The 26,114-nt window shown below is 34.3% G+C and overlaps 1 protein-coding gene across 1 annotated transcript in view; it reads right to left on the minus strand.

Annotated features, from left to right (window-relative positions):
- CPNE8 (copine 8) overlaps nt 1-26,114 on the minus strand; it is a 232,524-nt gene that overhangs the window by 178,629 nt on the left and 27,781 nt on the right. The window contains exons 2-3 of the mRNA XM_007968140.3: nt 23,582-23,622; nt 22,094-22,140 (exon numbers count right to left, since the gene is read on the minus strand). Coding sequence (XP_007966331.1) covers nt 22,094-22,140; nt 23,582-23,622 — 88 coding nt within the window. The remainder of the gene's footprint in view (nt 1-22,093; nt 22,141-23,581; nt 23,623-26,114) is intronic.

Raw genomic sequence — 26,114 nt, forward strand, 5'->3', positions numbered from 1 at the left:
ACAATTTACTTTTAAAATCAGAAACAAAAAACTTTCAGGCAGCTTTCCTGTTTTTTAGTTCACTTTATTATAAAAAGTGAAAACTGGAAATAATAAGAAATCTACACATATGTTACGACTAGTTCAGCTCATGGGAAATACGTCGGTTATTTCCTGGATGCTGGAATGTATTAGCTATCAACCAAGTGATTAATCTTTTTGACTTGAAATAAAATTTACATCTTAGCTAATGTCTTATACTACTAAATAAATAATTGCTAATTCTTTGGAAAATGTGCAGTGACATATCATTCTATGCCTATCAAAGGGGTGTAAAATTTTAAGGAAAGACAATTATTAATAATATTTATTGATGTTATACACCCAGAAACAGCTACATTTTAAAGAATTTTAACTTGTGTCCTAAAAAGTCTTGTTCTGAATATCAATAATACTAGATTATCAAAAGTACTTAGGAATCTAATTACAATAACCTCTGGCACAGGCACAATGTACAGGTACAAATATGTGGAAGCCAAGCACTTTTACATAATGATACTGTATTACGTTTTCGTAATCTTGTAGTTAGGAAACTATTCTTTTATTCACCAAGTATGAAAATTTTCAGTTATTTGAAAAACAAGTATGTAAACTTCAATTTGTTAAAACCATAAAACAATGTTCCCTTTAAAATTCCAAGCAAAAAATGAAAAACAATTCACAATCAAGTCTTTCAAAGTTTTCCTTTGTTTTATGCTTGAGCTAATCGGATAAATAGCTACTTTTCCAATTTAGGAACAAATCTTGCAGAAAATGATAGAATAGAAATACTCCTCATTTCTAAATCAACTGATTATTAAACTACTTCAGAGAAGCAGTAATGGGAAGAACACTCAGTAACTTCATCTATTTATGGCACCAAGCAGATGAACTGTGTTTTGATTAAAATGTTCAGAAAGTTTTAATATATTATGAAGGCCCAGCACAACCATCCAGTCTCACATTCACTTGTCAACTGAAGTAAAAGTGATGAAGAAAAAAGGTCATCTGAACAACTGCACATCTTTAATTCAATTATTACATTATAATTAAATCTTAGCAGCCATGATATACGGCCACATTTTCCAGAGATTAGACAAGAGTAAAATAGATGAGTACAGCAGGCAGAATATTCTGACATAATATTAAGATACATTTAATCTAAAAGCGCAATTTAGGACTATAAATATCCAACTTGCATGAAGGATACCAAACATACAAACACACACAGCTATACACAGAAGGTTTACATTCTCATACTCTTCCTCTTGGAAATAAAACACTGACCTCACCAGAGAATCCACAGCCCTCTTCTTCTAAGAGAAAGAGATATAATTCTGTTATATAATTCATTATCGAAGACATTTTTTTCACAATCCAAAAATCCAAAACTCACTTTATTATAACAAGTAGAATATCTGAAAGCTTTATCTAGATCTTACAATACTACAGATCAATGAGATGTAGCTACAGATATAAAAATACATGTACACACTACACACACAGAGAGAGAGAAGTAAAATGACTTCCTTCCAATGTTCTTGGTTATGACAAAATATTTCACATAAGTGACTGTCATTCAATTTTTAGGATCTTCTGTTTCTAGGAAGTCACCTAAATCTTTAACCACCAACAAATGAGTACCTACATCATGTCTCTGTAATTTCCACACATAAAACATAGAAAGAACTAAAGTCTACCAGCATTTAAAATTATAGTGTTTTAAAACTTTAGTTAAAACAATTATTAAAGTTTTATCATATACTTTAAAATAAAAATATCTTATGAAACTTAACATGTCATTACTTGCTATTAATTATTTGATTAGTAACATGTTTCACCCTCTGAATGAAAAAAAAAACTGATTCAGTTTATCCAAGAGATCCTTACTGGGAAATATGAATTAATTTTATAACATATCAGTTAGATGTTCATTTATGTGAGACAAAACATCTTTAAATGAACTGGGCAGACTATGTTAAGTTAGATTATTTTAATTTAAATGGTTATATAAATCCAATTGAAAATAAACTTGAAAAAATATAATGTATTGACACCAACCCTGAAGTATTTGAATACCTCAAAATAGTTCACACAGATGCTCTATAAATGTTGTGGACTAGCATTCATTACAAAATAAACAACAATGAATTTCATAAACTCAAAACAAACGTTTGATCGATTATCTTTAAAACTCTTCCAGGGCAATAATTCTTAGATATTTCAGAATTATTAAATTTCATTATTCCCTTTGTAAAACTTTTACAACACTTTCTCCTTTTCCTGAAAGTATTGCATAAAATATGACCTCTAGGCACGGTTTGAGCACTGATTTTTTTAAATTCTCAATGTTTATTTTTGTGAATTTTATTTATTTAATTTAATTTTGTACTATGAATTTTGCAGGAAAATAGAAACATTGCAAAACTAAGCCTGAGAATTATTTTCATTCACGAGTGATCAGAGCAAACTTTTACTCTGCCAGTGACAAATTATGTTGTTTTACACCAACTCTTCCCCTGAGAACAACTAGAAAAAGTAGACGAAATATTTTTAAAAATCATTTTGGAAGCACCAGAGACCTAACAAAAGGTTATAATTTATGGAACAAAAAAACATGGACAAAAGACAGGCCAGGAAAGAAGCCCTAAAAGGCTCTTTTTGGGGGGGGGGGGGGGGAAGGCCAAACTAGTCAGAGATTTTAGCAGTGTACATGCATGTTTGGTCTATATTTCTTTCCATTTATAATATGTCTAAACCTTTAAAAAGTGAGAGAGAAAAATCACCAAAACAAAAATAAGTCAACAAACCTTTAGGCTGGGATTACAAAGGGCTACAATCGACAAGGATAAATCAGAAGAACAACCCTCAGGAGCAATGAAAGCCAGATTAGCATCATTCAAATGTTTAAGGAATTAAGGTGAACTTTTACTAGTCTTTCTGTATCTACATAAGTAAAAGTAAACCCCCTCTAGAAAAATATAAAATCATTCAAACCTTTGCATTATCTCTAATTTTTCATATACTACATGCAGCAATTATCATCAGAAATGAGAACTTCTGTTACAGCTCTATGTAATAGATCATAGCAGCCTATGGCAGACCAAGATCTCAAATAAACAACATTATACCTCACAGAACTAGAAAACAAAGAAAAAACTAAGCTCAAAGTCTGTGGAAGAAAATAATAAAGATCAGACAAGAATAAATAAAATAGAGACTAGAAAGATAATAGAAAATAACAATAAAACTAAGAATTGATTTTTTGAAAAGGTAAACAAAATTGACAAACCTTTAGTCAGACAGAAAAAAAAGAGAAGACAAATACATAAATTCAGAAATGAAAGAGGAGACATTACAACTGATACCACAGAGATACAAAAGATCATCAAAGACAACTATAAACAAGTTACCTACAAATTGGATAACCTAGGTAAAATGGATAAATTCACAGAAACATACAACCCAAAAAGACTGAATTAAAAAAAGAGAGAAAACCTGAGTAAGCAAATAAAGAATAAAATGGTTAAATCAATAATAATAGAAAAGAAATATCCCATCAAAGGAAAAACAAGGACCAGATGACTCACACAGAATTCTACCAAATATTAAAAGAAAAAATACGGGTTGATTATCCCTTATCTGAAATGCTTGGGACAGAAGTGTTTCAGATTTCAGAATTTTTCAAATTTTGGAATACTGTATATACATATTAGGATATCTTGGGAATGGGACCCAAGTCTAAACATGAAACTCCTTTGTTTTATGGTTTAGTGTGTGTCTTATTTATGCTTCAGTGTATGTCTTATACACATATGCTGAAGGCAATCATATACAATAACTTTAGTAATTTTGTTCATGAAACAAAGTTTTGATCGCATTTTACTGTGACCCATCAGATGAGGTCACATGTAAAATTTTCCACTTGTGGCATTATGCCAACACTCAAAAAGTTTCAAATTTTGGAGTATTTTGGATTTTGAGCTTTCAGATTAAGAACAATCAATCTGTAATACCAATCCTTCTAAAATGCTTCCAAAAACTGAAGAAAAGGGAATGCTTCCAAACTCATTTTACAAGTCTAGCATTGCCCTGTGTGATGGTTAATACTGAGTGTCAATTTGGTTGGATTGAAGGATGCAAAGTATTGCTCCTGGGTGTGTCTGTGAGGGTGTTGCCAAAGGAGATTAACATTTGAGTCAGTGAACTGGGAGAAGCAGGCCCACTCTCAATCTGGGTGGGTACCATCTAATCAGCTGCCAGTACACTGGAATAAAGCAAGCAGGAAAAGATGGAAAAGCAGACTTGTTGAGTCTTCCGGCCTTCATCTTTTTCTCGTGCCAGATGATTCCTGCTTTCAAGTATCAGACTCCAAGTTCTTCAGCTTTTGGACTCTTGGACTTCCACCAGTGGTTTGTGATTGTGTGAGTCAATACTGCTTAATAAACTCCCGTTTATGCATACATCTATCCTATCTGTTCTGTCCCTCTAGAGAACCCTGACTAATACACCCTGATACCAAAGCCAGACAAAAACATTATAAGAAAAGAAAACTAAAGGCAGCTGTCTGTGATGATCACAGGTGCAAAAATTTTTAACAAAATACTATCAGCCTGAATTCAACAGCACATTAAAAGAATCATTTATCATAAGTGGGATTTATCACTGGGATGCAAGGATGGTTCAACATACACAACTCCATAAAGATGATACAGTACATTAACAGAACGAATTACGAAAACTATATGATCAACTCAATGGAGCTGAAAAGGCTTTTAACAACATTCAAGAATGTTTCCAGATAAAAAATTCAAAACAAGTTAAGTTTTAAAGGAATAAACCTCTATACAATAAAAGACATTTATGAAAAGCCCACAGCTAACATCATACTGAAAACTTTCCCTCTAATTCAGGAACCAGAGAAGGATGCTCACTCTCACACTTCTACTTAACCTAGGACTGCAAGTTCTAGCCAGAGCAATTAGACAAGAAAAAGAAATAAAAGGTATGCAAATTGGAAAGAAAGAAGTGAAACTGTTTCTATTTGCTAATGACATGATCTTATATAGAGAAAGTTCTAAAGACTCCACCAATAAACTATTTCAACTGATGAAGTCAGTAAAGTTACAGGATACAAAATCAACACAGAAAAATCAGTAGTGTATCTTTACACTAACAACAAATTATCTGAAAAGTAAATTAAGAAAATCCCATTCACAATAACATTAAAAAAAAACACACAAAATACTGAGGCGTAAATTTAACCAAAAAGGTGAAAAACCTGTATAATAAAAACAAAACACTGATGAAAGAAATAATTATGACACAAATAAATGGAAAACTATTCTATGTTCATGGACTGAAAATGTAATATAGTTAAAACGGCCATATTACATAAGTGATGCAATCTCTATCAAAATTCCAAGTCATTTTTCACAGAAATAGAAAATACAATCCTAAGTTTTATACAGAACCACAAAAGATCCCATATAGCCAAAGTAACCTTGAGAAAAAAAAAAACAAAGCTGAAGGCATCACACTACCTGACTTCAAAATCCACTACAATGCTATAGTTACCAACACAGCATGTTATTGGCATAACAACATAAAATGACCAGTGGAACAGAATACAGAGTCCAGAAATAAATCCATGCACAACACAGCAAGTGGAAAGGCAAGATGTTGATCAAAGTGTACAAAATTTCAGTTAAACAGGAGGAATAAGTTTCAATGATCTACTGTAGAAAAAAGTGACTATAATAATAACACACTGTATATTTCAAAATTGCTAAGAGAAGATTTTAAATGTTTTCACCACAAAAAGAATACTAAGTAGGTGAGGTACTGGATTTCTTAAACAACCTGATTTAATTATTCCCATAATGTAAACATATAAAATATCACATTGTATCCCATAAATATATAATATGCAACTATTGCCAATTAAAAGTTAAAACAAAAACTTGAAAATTTAATGAAACAACTGAAAGAGATTAAAAGGGTCCAAAGAACAAACAAAACAATTGGCAAGCCCTTACCTAAACTAATTTTAAAAAGAGAGAAGTCACAAATAAAATAATAAATGAAAGAGAAAACATGACAAGTGATGGTACAGGAATAAAAATGATCATAAGGGACTATTATGAACAACTTTAGCCAACAAACTGAATAACCCGGAAGAAATGGAAAAATTCTTAGAAACATATAACCTAGGCTGAATCATGAAAAGATAGGAAACTTGAACAGACCAATAGTGAATAAGAGATTGAAGCAGTAATCAACAACTTCAAAAGCAGTAATCAAAAGGAAAAGCCTGGGACTTGATGGCTTCTCTGATGAACGCTACCAACCATTTAAACAAGAATCAATATCAATCTTCCTTAAATTCTTTCCAAAATATTTAAAAAAAAAAAAAGAAATACCTTCAGACTCATTTTATGAAGTCAGCATTATCATCATACCAAAACTAGACAAGGGCACAACTGGAAAAGAAAATTATAGACCAATATCCTTGGTGAATATGGATGTAAAAATCCTCAGGAAAATACAACTAGACCAAATTCAATAGCATATTAAAAGGATCATCCTTGTCTATAATCCTCACTAGCTAGACACCTGGTATCACCAACTAATGGCATGGGTTGCCTAGAGGGCAGAACCTTAGATTTTTCTTAGTTTTCCTATAATATTCTGAATTGATAAAACAAATTTGACAGTAGTGCTTATAAATTTTTCAAAATGCCTATGTAAATTGAATTTTTTATAATCCCCATAAAATAAAAATACAAATAGGTTGGACATTGTTCTGTACTTCATGTTGTTTGCAAGAAACTGATAACCACATTTAAAACTTGGAAAAGACAGCTACTATATCAATGATTAACTATGGAATAAAATTTTAGGCTGTGGTTTTTCAATATACATGTACTATCACAAAATCTTATGTTGTGATTTATCTTTATTTAAAACTTTAGATGCATCACATTTAAAGAAAATTGTGACTGCATAAAGTTTCTAACTGGACTATACTATGAGTATCAGGGTTTTTTTTTTTTTTTTTTTTTTTTTTTCCAATATACAGCCTAGATATATTTTGGGTAAAGATAAATGCTCTTTAGTTAGGAATAAATTATGATAATAGAGTAGATGTTTACCTTAATCTTGTTGTCTTTTTCCTTAATTTTCAAAATAAAGGGCTAGCAACCTACATTGACAACCTTCATACTTTTCCTTCAAATGTTACTGATTCATATAGCAAAACCCTGTCACACACTGATTTAACATACATCAATGTCAACAAAACATATCAGTATTATTCATGTCAATGTAGCCTTTACACAAGAAAGAGACACACCTAATTAAAATCATAGCTACAACTCAAATAATTCGTATTTTATTTTGTAATATAATTGGCAGTACACAAATATATTGACTGTAAATAAACCATAGATCTCAGTCATTGTTTATTGATTGTCTATCAAAGAAATTGTAAGGATGGGACTTTCATTTCCAGAAAGATGGAGTCATTTCTCTATTTTTCTTGCAAAGTACAACTAAAAACACTGAACTACATTATAGTTATTTCTTTACTTTATCAATGTCGATATTCTGGTTGTGATAATGTACTAGAGTTTTTAGGATATTACCACTTGGGGAAAGTGAGGAAACAGGACATAGGATTTCTCTGTAGTATTTCTTATGTAAAGACAAACACAAACCAAAAATTAAAAATAAGAAGGTTAGGCCAGAGGTGGTGGCTCACGTCTATAATCCCAGCACTTTGGGAGGCCAGGGCGTGCGGATCACAAGGTCAGGAGTTTGAGACCAGCCTGGCCAACATGGCGAAACCTCATCTCTACTAAAAATACAAAAAAATAACAGCCAGGCATGGCGGTGGGCACCTGTAATCCCAGCTACTCAGGAGGCTGAGGCACGAGAATTGCTTGAACCCAGGAGGCAGAGGTTGCAGTGAGCTGACATTGTGCCACTGCACTCTAGCCTGGGAGACAAGAGCAAGACTCCATCTAAAAAAAATAAATAAGAGGCTTAATTCTCCCTGTTGATAATAGAAAATATTTCCCTCCCTCCTTTTATTCAGAGAATTTATTTTGGAAAACATGTAATTACAAGTACTTTCTCTCTCTGAAATGTATATAAATCATTTTGAAAACTCTGGTTAGCTTTATAACCCGGGAATGTCTTTCTCAAGAACATAGGAGCCATCTTTATATAATGTAAACATCAAAATAAATTGCACCTCTGTCTTCCAGTTTCTGTGGGAAAGCAGGAGCCTAATTTTGGTAGAGTCATTGTTCCAAGTTTCAAAACTACCTTTTGTCCTAAAGACAGGAAGTTTGTTTTTCCTCCATATAAAGCCAATTAACTAACACAGATGGTTATGACGGAGTTCAGGCGAGCCCCAGAATTGGGGCTTAGCCTGGGAGGTTCTTAACTTCACCTAGAAAAGAATGCAAGGGCAAGCTGGTGGTGTTAAACAGCAACTTTTATTGAAGTGTCAGTGTACAGCAGCAGCAGAGTTACTGCTCTTTGCAAGCAGGGCTACACAATAGGCAGTGTGCCAAAGTAGCAGCTCAAAGGTGCTTCTGCAGTCATATTTATACTTACTTTTAACTACATGCAAATTAAGGAGCAGTTTATGTAGAAATTTCTAGGAAAAGAGTGGTAACTTCTAGGTTATCAGGTTGTTGTCACGGAAAGGGGCAATTAATTCCAGGTGTTGTCACGGCAATGGCAAATTGACATGGCACATTGGTAGACATCTTATGGAAAGCTGCTTCTACACCAGCCCTGTTTTTGCTAGTCCTCAATTTGGTCTAGCGTCTAAGCCCCACCTCTGGAGTCGAGTCTCAACTTCCACCTCAGTTATACTATGAGCAAATGAGATTTTTTTCCTGTGATACAAGGACGATTCAAATAAAGCAAATCAATTAATGCAATATACAGTAAAATAGATTAAAAGATAAAATACCATGACCATCTCAATAGACACAGAAAAAGCGCTGGACAAAATTCTACAATGTTTCCTGATGAAAATACTTAGTAAATACTTTACCTGAACATAATAAAACCATATACATAAAGCCTACGGCAACATCATACTCACTGGTGAAAAACTGAAAGCTTTTCCTCTAAAATCAGGAAAAAGGCAAAGATGACAATTCTCATCACTTCTAATCAACATAGTGTGAAAATCCTAGCCAGAGCACTTAGACATGACAAAGAAATAAAAGGTATCAAATCAAAACAGAGGAAGTAAAATTATCTTCGTTTGCAAATGACCTTATAGGTAAAAAAAAAAAAAAAAAAAAAAAAAAAAAAAAAACCAAAGACTTCACAAAAACTATTAGAAATAATAAACAAATTCATAAGTTGCAGATATGAAATCTATACACAAAAATCAGTTGTGCTTTTATACACCAACAATGAACCATCCAAAAAGATACTTAAGAAATAATTTATTTCTAACAGAATCAGAAAGAATAAAATACTTGGTAATAAACTTAACTAAGAAGGTAAAAGACCTGTGTACACTGAACACAAAGCATTAATGAAATAAATAAGAAAGACAAAAAGAAATGGAAAAACCTGTCATGTTAATGGATTGGAAGATCAAAATAATCACACTACCCAAAGTGATCTTGATTTTTGATTCAATGCAATAATTATCAAAATCCTAATGACATTTTTAATAGTAGACAAAAAAATCTTAAAATTCATATGGAACCACAAAAGATCCTGAATAGCTAAAGCAATGCTGAAAAAGAACAAAGCTCGAGGTATCACATTTCCTGATTTCAAAATATACTAAAAAGCTATAGTCATTAAAATAATATAGTACTGATAACAACAGCCACATGGATCATTGGAATAGAAGAGAAAGCTCATAAATAAATTCACACATAGATGTTTAACTGATCTTCAACAAGGGTGTCAATGGGGAAAAGATAATTTCTTCAACAGATGGTGTAGAAAAAATTTGATATTCATATGCAAATACACATACACAAAAGACTACTCAAAATGAAGTAAAGATATAATGTAAGATGTGGAACTGTAAAACTCCTAGAAGAAAACATAGGGTAAAAGTTTCATGACATTGGTCTTCGGCCATGAATTCTTGATTATAACACCAAAAGCACAAGCAGCAAAAGCAAAATTAGAAAGGTGGGAGTAACTCAAATTAAAAAGGTTTACCACACCAAAGGAAAGCAGAGTCAAAAGGCAACCCACAGAAGGAGGAAATATTTGTGTACCATCTGATGAGGGATTAACAACTAAAATATAAAAAGAAATCAGAAACTCAGCAGCAAAACAACCAAATAACTCAATTTTAAAATAGGCAAAAAAAAAAAAAAAAAAAAAAAAAAAACCTTGAATAAACATTTCTCCAAAGAAGATACACAAATGGTCAACAGGTATATGAAAGGATGCTCAACATCACTAATCATTAGAGAATTGTAAATTCAAATTTCCCTGAGATATTGTCTCATGCCTGTTAGAATGGCTATCATCAAAAAAAAAAAAAAAAAAAAAAGAAGAAGAAGAATTGTTGTTGAGGATGTGGAGAAATTAGAGCATTTGTGCACTATTGGTGGAACTGTAAAATGGTGCAGCCACTGTGGAGAACAGTATGAAATTTCCAAAAATTAAAAATATATTTATCATGTGGTCTAGCAATCCCACTTTTGAGTGTATATTCAAAAAAACTCAAATAATAATCTTGAAGAGATATCTGTGCTCCTATGTTCATTACAGCACTATTCACAATAGCCTACATACCATGGGACATGATTCAGCCTTTAAAAGGAAGGAAATTTGCAACAACATGGATGAATCTGGAAGACTTTATGCTAAATGAAATAAACCAGACACAGAAGGACAGATACTGCAAAATACCACTTATATGATGAATTTAAAATAGTCAAATTCATAGAAGCAAAAAGTAGAAGAACGTTTGCCAGGGGTTGAAGGGAGGGGAAACTGGGAAGAATTAGTCAAAGGGTATTAAGTTTCAGTTATGAAAAATGAGTAAGTCCCAAAGATCTACCGTACAACATGGTGCCTAGGGTTAACTATACCGTATTCCATACTTAAAAATTTGCTAAAAGCATAGATATTAAGTGTTCTTATAGCAAAAAATAACGTGGTATATATACAATGGAATATTATTCAGGCTTACAAAAGTAGGTAATCCTGCCATATGCAGCAACATGAATAAACCTGGAGGACATTATATTAACTGAAATAAACAACTCACAGAAGGACAAATACTGTGTAATTCCCCTTACACGAGGTATCTAAAATAGTCAAACTTATAGAAACAGCAAAGAATGGTGGTTGCCATTGGCTGTGAGGGACAGAAAAACGGGGAGTTGTTGTTCAATGGGTATAAAGTTTTAGTGATGCAAGATGAGCAAATTCTATGTCAATAGTTAATAAAACTGTACTATATACTTAAATTTTTAAAGGGCATATATTAAGTGTTCTTATCACATGAAAATAAAAAAATCAAAGCAAAGCAAATCAGAACGAATATTAAAAACAACTTATTAAACTTTCAAGCATAAAAACAATTTGAAACATTAAAAGAAAACATGACCTACTCAGAATATCAATCTTGAATGACTAATACCAAGACACAGTCTAGTGAAAGTACTTAATATTATTTTAAAAAGAAAAATAATCCACTAGCCATTCATGCAGAATGAGTACATGGCTTAAAATAAAATTATATTTTCATAAAACTTTTTGTCAAAAATGCTTTATGACAGAACAAAAATGAAATAATATATTAAATATATGCAAGGAAAGAAAATGTGATCAAAAGATTTCATGTTCTTCCAATACAAAGGACACAAATTGTTATCAACATGAAAGAACTAGGGAAATATTGTTCCTATGAACTTTTCTAAGGAATTTACTAAAGATGGATTTTTATAAAACCATAATTACTAGATAAATATTGACATATAGAGTAGTGGTGAGCATTACTTATAGAACTAAGACTAAATTATGGCTGAAAGAGAAAAAATAAAGTATGAATGGCAATATAATCTGCTAATGTTGGTATAGTATAACATTATTCTAACTAATACATGAAAATTTCCAATGATCTAGGCACTAAGCATCAAAGGGTACTAATATCACAAAAGAGTGAAAACAAGACATCATTTGCTTTCCAATGAAAAGTTCATACAACCACCAATAGATCTGTTAAAGAAACTAAATCTCTATTCAACCTTCAGATTCAATTTGCCAAATTGTGGAAATGCAAGTAACAGAAAAAATATAATGAAATGCACCATAAGCACACGGTAAACAAGATTCTGACTGTGTAACTACAGGTCAAATTAGCTTGTTAGCATTATATATATCATATACATTATAATCATTATATATTTCTCCTATATAATCCTGAGGATTAGATGGTAGAAACATATCAGTTTAATTCCCTGATTCTGGTTATTATATTATGATTATGGAGGAACATGTCTTTTATGTAAATAAGGCATTCAGATGTTGTGGGGCATATTGTCAGCAACTTATTTTCAAACAGTTTAAAGGGAAAAAAAATCCTTTATACTATATTTGCACCTTTTCTGTAAGTCTGACATATTTTCAAATTTTAAAAAATAACTTTGAATCTGGAAGGTAATAGAAGCATAACATAACAAACTGGGATATAATTAAAGTCTCTCAAAAGAGAATTTTTAGCCTAAAATGCATATATTAGAAAAATGACTGACAATAACTGTTAAGCTATCATTCTCAAGAACTTAGAAGAAAAACGCTGGGTGCAATGGCTCACGCCTGTAATCCCAGCACTTTGGGAGGCCAAGGCAGGCAGATCATTTCAGGTCAGGAGTTCAAGACCAGCCTGACTAATATGGCAAAACTCTGTCTCTACTAAAAATACAAAAATTAATCAGGCCTGGTGGCACACACCTGCAGTCCCAGCTACTTGGGAGGCGGAACAATGAGAATCACTAGAACCCAGGATATGGAGGCTGCAGTGAGCCGAAATCATGCCACTGTACTCCAGCCTGGATGAGAGACTGAGACTGTGTCTCAAAAAAGAAATAAAAGATCAAAGTAAACCCAAAAATGAGAAAAAAATTAGTTGCAGTAACCAGTGACAGTTTTTTAATTAGAGATAACCATTAAAGGCAAAATTTGATTACTGCAAAGACTAATAATTGATAAACCTTTGCCAAGAAGAACCAAAAAAAAGAAACACAAATTATCAATATAAGAAGGTAAAAAAAGGGACATCATTATAGATCCCACAGAAAATACACATATCATAAGTGTGTATTACAAGCAGCGTTATGCCAATAAATTGGAAATTCAGGTTAAATGGATACATTCCTGAAAAATCATGGCACACAAAACTGACAGAAGAAGAAACTTAAATTGTAAGTAGACATGTATGTAACGAAGATATTGAATCTGATATTAAAACCTCCTATAATGAAATGTCCAGACTCGGAATGTTTTAGCAGCAAACTTTTTCAAACATTTAACTAAAATACACCACCAATTTTACTCATATTCCTTCAAAGAGAAACCAGAAATGCTTTCTTTTTTTTTTTTTTTTTTTTTTTTTTTTTTTTTTTTTTTTTTGAGACGTTGTCTCGCTCTGTCGCCCAGGCTGGAGTGCAGTGGCCGCATCTCAGCTCACTGCAAGCTCCGCCTCCCGGGTTTACGCCATTCTCCTGCCTCAGCCTCCCGAGTAGCTGGGACTACAGGCGCCCGCCACCTCACCCGGCTAGTTTTTTGTATTTTTTTTTTAGTGGAGACGGGGTTTCGCCGTGTTAGCCAGGATGGTCTCGATCTCCTGACCTCATGATCCGCCCGTCTCGGCCTCCCAAAGTGCTGGGATTACAGGCTTGAGCCACCGCGCCCGGCCAGAAATGCTTTCAAGCAGAAGTAATGAGGCTTGCCTAATCTTAACAACAAAAGCTACAAGTTTATGACAAAGAAGTAAATTTATAGATCAATATAATTTGTAACAGGCAAAATTCTAACAAATAGTAGCCAGGCCTAGTAAGCAATATACTTAAAAGACCATATATCATTATTCAGTTGGAAACATTATGGAAATACGTGTTTTATGAAAATCAAGCATGTATTTCACCTTAATGACAAAATAAAAATCGTATACTCATCTGAATAAATGCAAACACATGAAAATTTTACCCATGGGATCAATAACAAGAATGCCTCCTGTCACCACTTTCATTAAACACTATACAAGAGGCCCCTGTCAGTACAGTAAGGATAAATGTATGTATAAATTGACAAACAGATTCTAAAATTTCTGTTGAGCTGTGTAAAGCTAAGAATATCCTAGAAATAGGGTTTGAGAACTATGGCCCATAGGCCAAATCTGGCCTGCTGCTGGTTTTTGTAAGTTAAGTTTCACTGAAGCACAGCCCCATCATTATCCATTTATGTACTGTCAATGGCTGCTTTTATGCTACAGTAGCTAGAGAGACTATAAGGCCCACCTAGCCTAAAATCTTTGCCCTGGCTCCTATTTACATTTGACCCTTTACAGAAAAAAATTTGCCAGCCCCTGCCCTAGAAAATCTAAAGAAGAAGAAAAAAAAAAAACTACAAAGGTCACGCCGCCAGCACTAGTTATTAAAACAGCATGGTATTACACAACAGAATCCTCAACAAGGTCCTCACATATACAGTTATTTGTGATAAAGGTGATGTAATTGTGCAGCGGAGAAAGGTGATCCCTTCAACACATGTTCCCGAGTCAATTCGACACTATATAGCATCAAAGTAAATTTCATCTCAAACCATATACAAAAATTAATCCCAGAGGAACCGTAGGTCTAAACATGAAAGGTGAAACAATAAAACTTCTAAAAGGTAACACTGGGAAATACCATCATGGCCTTCAGAGAATAAGATTTTCTTAAAAAGAACGAAAGCACAGATCATAAAGGATATGTTATGATTATAAAGGATCATATCGCTATGTTAGATTAAATTAAAATTATGAACTTTTGTTCATCAAAATACACTATTCGAAGAGTAGAATGCCATGCTATATAAAGGGAAAAGATATTTGCAAGATACGCAAGCAACAAGGAATTCCTGTCCTGAAGATACAACTCCTGAAAATTAGTAAGAAAATAGGCAACACTTCTTAAAAGAGAATAGCCAAATCGCCATTAAGCCTACTTAAAGGTTCAGAACCATAGTAATCATCGGCAAGTTAAAAAACAAAAACAGGATATCTTTACCCACTAATCAGAATGGAAATATTTTTGTTTTTTTTTTGTTTTGTTTTGTTTTTTGTTTTTTTGTTTTTTTGTTTTTTTGTTTTTGAGACGGAGTCTTGCTCTGTAGCCCGGGCTGGACTGCAGTGGCCGGATCTCAGCTCACTGCAAGCTCCGCCTCCCGGGTTTACGCCATTCTCCTGCCTCAGCCTCCCGAGTAGCTGGGACTACAGGCGCCCGCCACCTCGCCCGGCTAGTTTTTTGTATTTTTTTTTTTTGTAGTAGAGACGGGGTTTCACCGTGTTAGCCAGGATGGTCTCGATCTCCTGCCCTCGTGATCCGCCCGTCTCGGCCTCCCAAAGTGCTGGGATTACAGGCTTGAGCCACCGCGCCCGACCCAGAATGGAAATATTTTTAAAACTGGCAATAAAAAGCATTGGCAAAGATGTACGGCAATACAAGTGGCAGATGGAAAATTCTGGAAAACCATTTGCCAGTATCTACTGAAGATGAAAATATGCATTCCTCCTATGGCTCAGATAATTCATTCCTACATATAATATTAGGAATATGTGAATGTTAAGACCCAAAAGATATGTACAAGAATGTTCTAAACAGATCATAATATTTAGTAACTGGGAACAAGCCAAAAATCTGTCCAAAGTAACAGATAAGTACACTGGGGCATATCCATAAAACAGAGAACCATGTAGCAACGGACATGAACCACCTCTTGCCACAGGCATGGATAGAGCTCACTGAAAGAAACAACATAATTGAGTATAAACCATATGATTCTATGTATATAAGGCTTAAAAATGGGCAAAACTATTCTATAGTGTTAGAAATCAGAATGATAGTTCAATTTAGGAGGAGGGAAGGAACACAATAAAAATTCCTGGATTTCTAGGAATGTTCCCTTTCTTGATCTAGATGGTGGTTACATGGCTGTGTTTACTTCTAATTCATTATGCTGTATAATTTGTGCCGTTCATTTGGGTGAGTTTTATTTTGATAAAAAGGTGTATTAAAAGTGGGACAGAAAAAAATAATTTAAGAGATCAAAACATTCTGGATTTGCATTTTAGCTAACAATGAGAAAAGTTTTGTCTAAAGTGTGATTCTTGTTCAATTGAACACGTGATATGCATAGAGCTAATAGAGTTCAACTAAGCTTTATAAACTACGGGTAACTTATATTAACCCGCAATTTCTACTTATCTATATCCAGGAATATTTGTAATATTATTTTATGTCCTTTTCTGAACAGAAAGATTCCAATGCCAATCTGCAGATCTCTTTCTAAAACTGGTATTGCTGACATTGGAAATCCAAATGGATCAATATAGTATTTGTCTGTGTAACATACAACATATTTTTGCTGAAATATTAATGGCCACACATTTCATAAAATATATTGGCTTTACTAAGTTCTTTCAACTACATGTCACACAACTGTTTTTACAAGAACACAGTAAACGTCTTCCATTACAATCCCCTCAATCAATCACAGGAAGTCTTTATAGATATTGTGAGACTCCTTCCAATATCCACTAAAGAAATATAATGCTGTAGATTGAATGCACAGCAGAATAGTGCAATTCAAATCTTTTCTAAAAGAGAGAAAACAAAACAAAATAAACATATTCAGCTGCTCTGCAACATGCATTCAATAGTGAAGAAAGTATCAGTAGCCATGCAGAACAGTTAATCGATTAGCAACAGTGATGGCCTAAAAATTTTAAAAGCTTCCTCTCTCCTGTATCAATAGCTTTATATGTTTCATCACAATATTTCTCTAAAACAAAAATGAAAGAATATAATGAATATCCCTAAGCCTTAAGAGATATATAACATGCTGTCAATTGATGCAATAATTCAAATTCCAAAACATGTAGTTAAGCTTAGAATAAAGAGTAGAAGAACAAGTCTTAGGCTCCCATAACTAGTTACCATGACACATACATGTTCTCACATTTAATATAAAAAAATGTGGCCTACATAGCAATTTATCTACAGGGATCCTTCCACCACATGAATTCTGAAACCATGACACTAAACTGTGTGTGCCTGTGTTAAGAAGCTACATTTAGGTGTCCCTACATTTGGGTGTTCAATCAAATATTAATTGAACACCTTTTTTTATTTTGTTTTTTTAAGAGTATTGCTCTGTCACCCAGGCTGGAGTGCAATGGCGGGATCTCGGCTCACTGCAACCTCCGCCTACTAGGTTCAAGGGATTCTTCTGCCTCAGCCTCCTGAGTAGCTGGAATTACAGGCACCCGCCACCATACCATGCTAATTTTTGTATTTTTAGTAGAGATAGGGTTTTACCATGTTGACAGGCTGGTCTCTAACTCTTGACCTCAGGTGACCTGCCCACCTTGGCCTCCCCAAGTGCTGGGATTACAGGCCTGAGCCACTGCACCTGGCCCTCAACACCTTTCAAGAACAAAGAAAGGTCGGTCGCAGTAGCTCACGCCTGTAATCCCAGCACTTTGGGAGGCCGAGGCGGGAGAATCACGAGGTCAGGAGATCGAGACCATCCTGGCTAACACGATGAAACTCCGTCTCTACTAAAAAATAGAAAAAAATAGCCGGGCGTGGTGGCGGGCGCTTTTCCCAGCTACTCGGGAGCCTGAGGCAGGCGAATGGCGTGAACCTGGGAGGCAGAGCTTGCAATGAGCAGAGGTCGCGCCACTGCACTCCAGCCTGGGGGAGAGAGCGAGACTCCATCAAAAAAAATTAAAAAATAAAAAAAATAAAAAGAACAAAGAAAGCCATATTCTAAATGCTGTGCAGGAGGTTTCACCTTTGGAAGCACAAAGCTAAACAGTGAAGCTAAGACATATAAGAGAGTAAGTTTGCAAAAAAGTTATTGATGTTTGTTGAATAGTATTGTGTGTGTGTGTGTGTGTGTGTGTGTGTTTGTGAGAGACAGAGAAACACCTAAACAAGTATTATTCTGATGGGTGCAGCACACCAACATGGCACAAGTATACATATGTAACAAACCTGCACGTTATGCACATGTACCCTACAACTTAAAGTATAATAATAATAAATAAATTTAAAAAAAAAAAACAATATTACAAGTATTATTCAGTATGGAGATAAATAAATGTTAAAATAGCTCAGTGTCAATGGAATGGAGCAGAGCGGAGACAAAGTCAAACTGTAGTAATCAGCATTTGAAAGAAGACTTGTTTGCCTCTACTCTATAATCACTGTAGTTCATAAACAACTTCAGCTTGCCTTTTATCACATACTAACTTAGGGAACCTGGAACAAATTCTATAATTTTAAATGTTTAAAAGTAATTCACAAAATGAATTGACTATGGATAACTAAAATCCAACTTCACGAAATTAATTGGAATATTTTCCCAACTCTGAGTAAAGTGGCCATTCTTAGAGATGTTACTTTTTTATTTCCATTTGACACTAGGTTTCCATATTTTCATAATTCATAGTGCTTAAACATCATTTCTAGCTGTGAAATTACTATACACTAAAAATAATTTTAGTTTTACACCCATTACTTCAAGAGTTTTTCATAATTCACAGTCATTAGATAGAATTTATCAACAATATAGGTGGTAATTATAATCATGTTAGAGATAATTTTTAAACTGCAAATTTGAACTAAAGATTAATTTTACATAATTTTATATTTCTTTATTTGGAGCATTTGTTTCAACACATTTTTAAGCTTTATTTTTTCACTTATTCCCCTTATTATCTAAAAGTGATTCATCTCAGAACGTAAATTCATATGGCTTGTTATACATACTTTTCCAAAATATACCTGAATTTAAATATAACCACTATATTATTGAGATAATGCTGATACCTCCATCAATAAATTGATTTTACAGATGTACCAAAATTGCTGAGAACACTCTCAGAGACTCCGTCTCATAAAGAGAAAAAAAAAAAAAAAGGATGAGTTCATGTCATTTGCAGGGACATGGATGAAACTGGAAACCATCATTCTCAGCAAACTAACACAGGAACAGAAAACCAAACACCACATGGTCTCCCTCATAAGTGGGAGTTGATCAATGAGAACACATGGACACAGGGAGGGGAACATCACACACCCGGGCCTGTCGGTGGGTGGGGGGCTAGGGGAGAAATAGCATTAGGAGAAATACCTAATGTAGATGACGGGTTGATGAGTGCAGCAAACCACCATGACACACATATACCTATGTAACAAACCTGCACATTCTGCATATATACCCCATAACTTAAAGTATAATAAAAATAAATAAATAAATAAATAAATAAAAATAAAAGTTTAAATAATTTAAAAGTTAAAAAAAAAAAAGGAAATTCCCGCTTTGTCCTTTACAACTGGGTAACTTTGGTCTAGTCATTTAACCCTTCTGTGTTTCATTTTTCTCATGAAACATAAGGATTATAACATAACCTACCTCTTAAAGTTGCTGTGAAAACTAAATTAGTCAATATTTATAGAGGGCTTGGAACATTAGTTAGCCATCATTATTATAAAAGTTGTAAATTAAGTAAGAAATTTATATTTCATTGCTTAGGCAATAGGAAAGCATGAGAAATTTTTTAAGGAAGGGAGATTTTGAGCTGAGGCTGCCCTTAAACTAACGGGCCAATACCACTTGGTCAGCACCCACTTAAGAATTAATTCCAGAACCCTAGTTTAGGTCCAAAATTGTTTGTTGTCCTTCTTCAAACTCCCTTTATCCAATAAAGTTTCCAGTTGCCTCATTATTAGGCATTTGCATTGCCCCAGATGTCTGGTACTATAACTTAGGTATCCTTATCCCGGTAACTTTTTGGTGCCTGAAGCAAAGTCATTTTGTGGACACCCTGGTCAATGCTCAGTCCCATCTAGACTGGCATCTATGGTCAATAAGCAGTTCCACTGTATTGTTTCAGGCCTTTGAGAAAGGGAACTCCGAAGAGAATGACAAGACAGCATGTCTTTCAGGAACATAATCAAAGGAATGATTAGACAGATGAACATGGAAAAAAGGGGGTAGGAGAATTGTTGCAACACAGATGACAAAAGAGAAAAGGAGTCTGAATAAAAAGGGTAGCTTATCCAAGCGTGGATTTTTCTTTTTTATGAAAGAGAATTCACAGCACTGGATGACATTAAGTGATGAAGACGTGGGAGAGAAACTCAGGATGACTACAAAAATTGCAGTTTCATATTTTGGCTAGCAGTTTTAGCTATATTTGAAGCGAAGAAGAAGCAGACATAGGGTAAAGATGATGAGTTTACATTTGATACAGAGTTTGAGGTAAATATTGAACTAAATAGAAATGTGCTGGGCACAGTGGCTAACACCTGTAATCCCAGCACTTTGGGAGGCCAAGGCAGGTGGATCACCTGAGCTCGGGAGTTTGAGACCAGTCTGACTAACATGGAGAAACCCCATCTCTACTAAAAATACAAAATTAGCCGGGCGTGGTGGCCGCACGCCTGAAATCTCAGCCACTCCGGAGGCTGAGGCAGGAGAATCGCTTGAACCTGGGAGGCAGAAGTTGCAGTGAGTCAAGATTGTGCCATTGCACTCCAGCCCGAGCAACAAGAGCAAAACTCTGCTTCAAAAAAAAAAAAAAAAGTGCAGAAGCAGTTAGATACAATAAATGTGTATCTGTTTATGGACTACTGATCACCAGCCCATTATCAGTAGAAACAAGTTTTAAATTATTTTCCCCAGATTTTAAGAATAAATTAAATGATTTATTCTTGCCCTCTACCCAAAATTGAGGCACAGTGGTAAAATGACTGGCAAATGCACTCTGTGGCACAAATAGCACAAACCTCACTAGGGAAATCTAGCCAGAAACTGTAACCTCATTAAAACAATGCACTAACTTCCTGAGATAACTGGCAACTAGAGGCAGATGGAAATGCCTTTTATTTAATATGCCCTCCACCTTCCAATGATCAACCATCCATTTGAATGTGGAGACACTCTAGAAAATAAATTAACAATTCTGTCTCTTCACTTTTGCTTCATTAAACAACATACATTTGTATTAAGAAGCTGAATTTCTACTTTATTTTTAAATATGTTGCAAAAACTAGGCAATATTTGGTATTAAGCAGCACAATTAAGATCTTTTTTTTTTCTTTTTCTTTTACTTTTTTTGAGATGAGTCTCGCTGTGTCACCCAGGCTGGAGTGCAGTGGCACAATCTCTACTCACTGCAAGCTCCGCCTCCTGGGTTCACGCCATTCTCCTGCCTCAGCCTCCCGAGTAGCTGGAACTACAAGCGCTGGTCACCACGCCCAGCTAATTTTTCATTTTTTTAAATTTATTATTATCTTTTTTTTCAGTAGAGACGGGGTTTCACTGTGTTAGCCAGGATGGTCTTGATCTCCTGACCTCGTGATCCGCCGGCCTCAGTCTCCCAAAGGGCTGGGATTACAGTCGTGAGCCACCGTGGCCGGCCAATCAAAATCTTTTAAGGTGGCATTTTATAAATATCAGCAGTTGATCTCTAAAAATAAGACTTAACCCACAAACTTAAATTTTGTAAGAAATCATGTCAAGTTGATGGCAACACATTAAATTTATGTTTGGATAAAGGAAGTAGAAGTTTCAGGCCTAGAATATTCCACAAGAAGGTCATAAGTCATCTAAACAATCACTGTTACTAAAAACAAAACACAAAGGTAACTTTCCTAAGATAAAAACAATTCAATCTTCGGGTTGAAAAGGACTTACAATGAAAAACAGGAAGTATCATCTTGATCAAGTTATAACTTACTATATCTTCAAGTCCAGTGATTTTTTTTTTTTTAAGTTTTAAACTTACCTCTCTCCATTCTTTATTTCCAACTCCTTGTACATATAAGACACAAACTACAAAAGATGAAAAAATACACACATATAAATGTCTTTTGTGACAATCATATGTGAATGTATACAATTTAGCTTTCAGCTGTTCAAAAGCTACATCAAAAATAAATGCCTAATTCCTAGTCTTACCCTTGCAAAAAAAAAAAAAAAAAAAAAAAAGGCTAGTAAATCATCAAGTGACTAAAAATTAATTTAACTAAACAGAAAACAAACTATTATGCCAGATCTTTAGAACTTAGTAAGTACTGAGCTTGGCACATAAAATAATACCTGCTAAGGTCTTCATAGATAAATTTTAAAACCATAATTTAAACAATTTGAAATATTTCATTATGTTGTGAAACACAAATCAAGTTCTTCCTAAGATATTTACGGTGTTCAAATGTATAATAGGAAGGAAAGCTTGGGGGCAAGTCACACTCTACATTTAATATTTTAACTTCCTCCCTCAATATTTGTAAATAGGTAAGAATCCTGTCAACCAAGAAAGGAATTCCCAAAAGGGAGATTAAGGGCTTTGAGTAAAGATTAAGTGATATGAAGTGTCCCAACCACTTGTCAAATGAGCCCAGGGATTTTTAATACCCCAATTGCAATGCCTTTTTCCCAATGACTACCTCAAGAATTCTGGTAACTGACAAAAACCTTTCCTCTATAATTCAACCATATTTGTTCACACATTTGTAGAGATAGAGAACTGTTGTATATTCATTTCTAAATATTACAAGATTCAGAAACACATTGATTTAGACAGTTCATTCTGCTGCTGTTTTCTAATTCAAACTACCTTTTCTCACTTTACAAGTTATCTCTAATTTTCAGTACCTCTAATTAGTAATCAAACACTTTGGTTCATATCAGATGTTACATATTTCACTTGGTTGTAAATTTTATATATCACTTTTATTTTATTTTTCTTTTCTTTTTTTTCCCAAGAGATGGTGGGGGCGGGGGCGGGTCTCACTATGTAGCCTAGGCTGGTCTCGAGCTCCTGGGCTCAGGAAATCCTCCTGCTTCAGCCTCCCAAAGGGCTGGGATTATAGGCATGAACCACCTTGCCCAACCACCACTTTTATTTAAAAAAAAAAAAAAAGAAGAAAGAAAAGTATTACTCCATGACTAAAAATAACTTTAAATTATGGCCCATTTGGTTTTCTTTCAAATATAATAATTTCTACCAAATGGCCATAGCATGAGGTTTTAATTTCAAAGTGAACTGTCCCACATTGGAGTCATTTGTATTCTCATTTTATTCTCAAAGTGCTCAGCAAGTCCCTCTTTACCCATAGTACTCCCCGGGGTTGGCTGATGAGTGCGTAGAGCTTGGGACCACTCCCCTGCTGCTTTCTACGCTTTAAAACAAACCTTTAAACAAGAACTATGAGTTTCATACAACTTTTGCAAAATCAAATGATTTTTCAAAAGGCAAGCAATAAATACTTACTTGGATCAGATTTAGAAAATGTGTCTCTGTCAAGAAGATTTCTGTTGAATAAAACAGAAAATGTTAGCTGGATATAAAAGCAAAATACTTATATTTATATAGACACATTAAAATGTATATGTACATAATTGTGTATATATAAACATACACATACACATATATATGACTAAGTAAACATGTCCTAAGGGTCTACTTGTATTTATTCAGACTGAACATCACTGGACTCCGAAAATAAAAGAAAGTTTTTATTTTCTCAGACTTGCATTCCAGTTAACCAATAACATGACTCCTTACATCCTAAGATTAAAATCTCTTTGAGAGAACTAATTGTTTTAGGTTTCCATTTAATCCTTCATTAAGAATATAGAGGTGTTCGGCCGGGCACGGTGGCTCACGCCTGTAATCCCAGCACTTTGGGAGGCCGAGGCAGGCGGATCACAAGGTCAGGAGATCGAGACCACAGTGAAACCCCGTCTCTACTAAAAATACAAAAAATTAGCCGGGCGCGGTGGTGGGCGCCTGTAGTCCCAGTTACTAGGGAGGCTGAGGCAGGAGAATGGCGTGAACCCGTGAGGCGGAGCTTGCAGTGAGCCGAGACACCGTCTCAAACAAAAAAAAAAAAAAAAAAAAAAAAAAAAAAGAATATAAAAGTGTTCAACAAATGCTTCCTGAATTGAATTGTGAGTTGCTATTAATGCAAAATTGTTTGCAGTTCAGAGCACATGATCACATTAATCCATAAAATTAGAATGCAATTGTGTAGCAGCATCTATTGACATTTGTGTTACATCAACTCTGATGAGTTTTATGTTGCTATTACAGTTTGGGAATTTAAGATGAACATACAGACCTTGCCTGAAGACTCTTCAGTAAACATTAAAAACATACACAAGGCCATTATTAGCACTTTCTTTTTCCAGATATTTCTAAAACAGAATAACAATGGAAAATCAAAAATTAGGAAAGCCTGGATTCCTCTGATACCAGTGTACTGCCACCCTCGGTGGTAGTAATTCAGTCCTATACTTTATGCTCAATAACAATAACCCCGAGTACTCATTAAAAAGTTAAATTCGGTATGCTCTGATCCACAAGGTAGAAAATTATTAGAAAAATTTCCATCTAAATTTAGTTTTTATAAAATTATGATTTAAAGCCATATGCTTTTCTGAAAAACTTGATGATTTAAGGCTTCTAAAAGTTCAAATTTGTGTTTAATAATCATCTTCCATTAATTGGTAATAATTTGGAATAGCTAAATTGCATTCCTATTTGTAATACTTATAATAAAAATCAGGTGTTCAAGCTGTCTTATTTTCCACTAGGACTACTATTTAAGTGCATTTATTTGTACTGCCCTTGGTATTTGAAAAGTCTCTTTTTCATATGAATCTGGCATCCTTTCTTATTTCAGGTTCTCGAAAGTGATTGCCTCCATTGAATCACTATGCACTGAAAAACTAAAAACACATTCAACAAAACAATGCAGCACAGACAATGAAATGAGATCATGTCTTGAAATATTCCTAGAAAGGAGAAACATCAGACATATTCACATTTGGAATTAAATCAGACTCGAAGACCACTCGTCAGTAATCATATTAAATTAATCCTTTCTGTCCCCTGAGCAGACACCATGACTCCAGCAATGGTTAGCAAACAGTAAATTAAAACATTTCCATTTGAGAAATTACAGTGATATTATATTTATTATACAAAGGTAGTTCTTAAGTGGGAATTCTCCCAAACCTTCCTGTGACTCAAGCTTTTGCTCATTAGGTATCCTAGGAAAATGTTATGCTGTTTCCTTTGGAATTCACAAAAAAACTGAGATGACAGTGCAAAATATTGTGATGTGGCTGTGACTCAAAAACTATGCTATATACGTATTTAACAGAAAACAATGTTGTTTCAATGCCTTACTTATGTAAAAAAAATAAACTACACGTTTTAACCACAAATATAAAATAAAGGATTTCTATCAACAATAGAACAGATTATTATTCTTTTTTGAGATGAAGTTTCGCTCTTGTTACCCAAGCTGGAGTGCAATGGTGCGATCTCTGTTCATTGCAACCTCTGCCTCCTGGGTTCAAGCGATTCTCCTGCCTCAGCCTCCCGAGTAGCTGGGATTACAGGCATGTACCACCACACCCAGCTAATTTTGTATTTTTAGTAGAGACAGGGTTTCTCCATGTTGGTCAGGCTGGTCTTGAACTCCTGACCTCAGGAGATCCACCCACCTCTGCCTCCCCAAGTGCTGGGATTACAGGCGTGATCCACCGCGCCCTGCTGAGATTAGTATTCTTAATCACAAACTTTGTCACCTTGTTTCACTCAGCCATTGTGATCCATAACACATAATGGTAACATCAAAAATAAAACAAGCCAACAAAAAACCCTTTGTGTAATGAGAAGTAAAAATCTATAAATCTTCATAACATAATCTAAAATTTGCAATTTAACTTTCCAATTATATTTGGTAATAATTTTACCTGTACTTTGGTCATATGAATATAATAGAATAGACTAT

Source organism: Chlorocebus sabaeus, chromosome 11 (genome assembly GCF_047675955.1).
Source record: "Chlorocebus sabaeus isolate Y175 chromosome 11, mChlSab1.0.hap1, whole genome shotgun sequence".
NCBI lineage: Eukaryota > Metazoa > Chordata > Mammalia > Primates > Cercopithecidae > Chlorocebus > Chlorocebus sabaeus.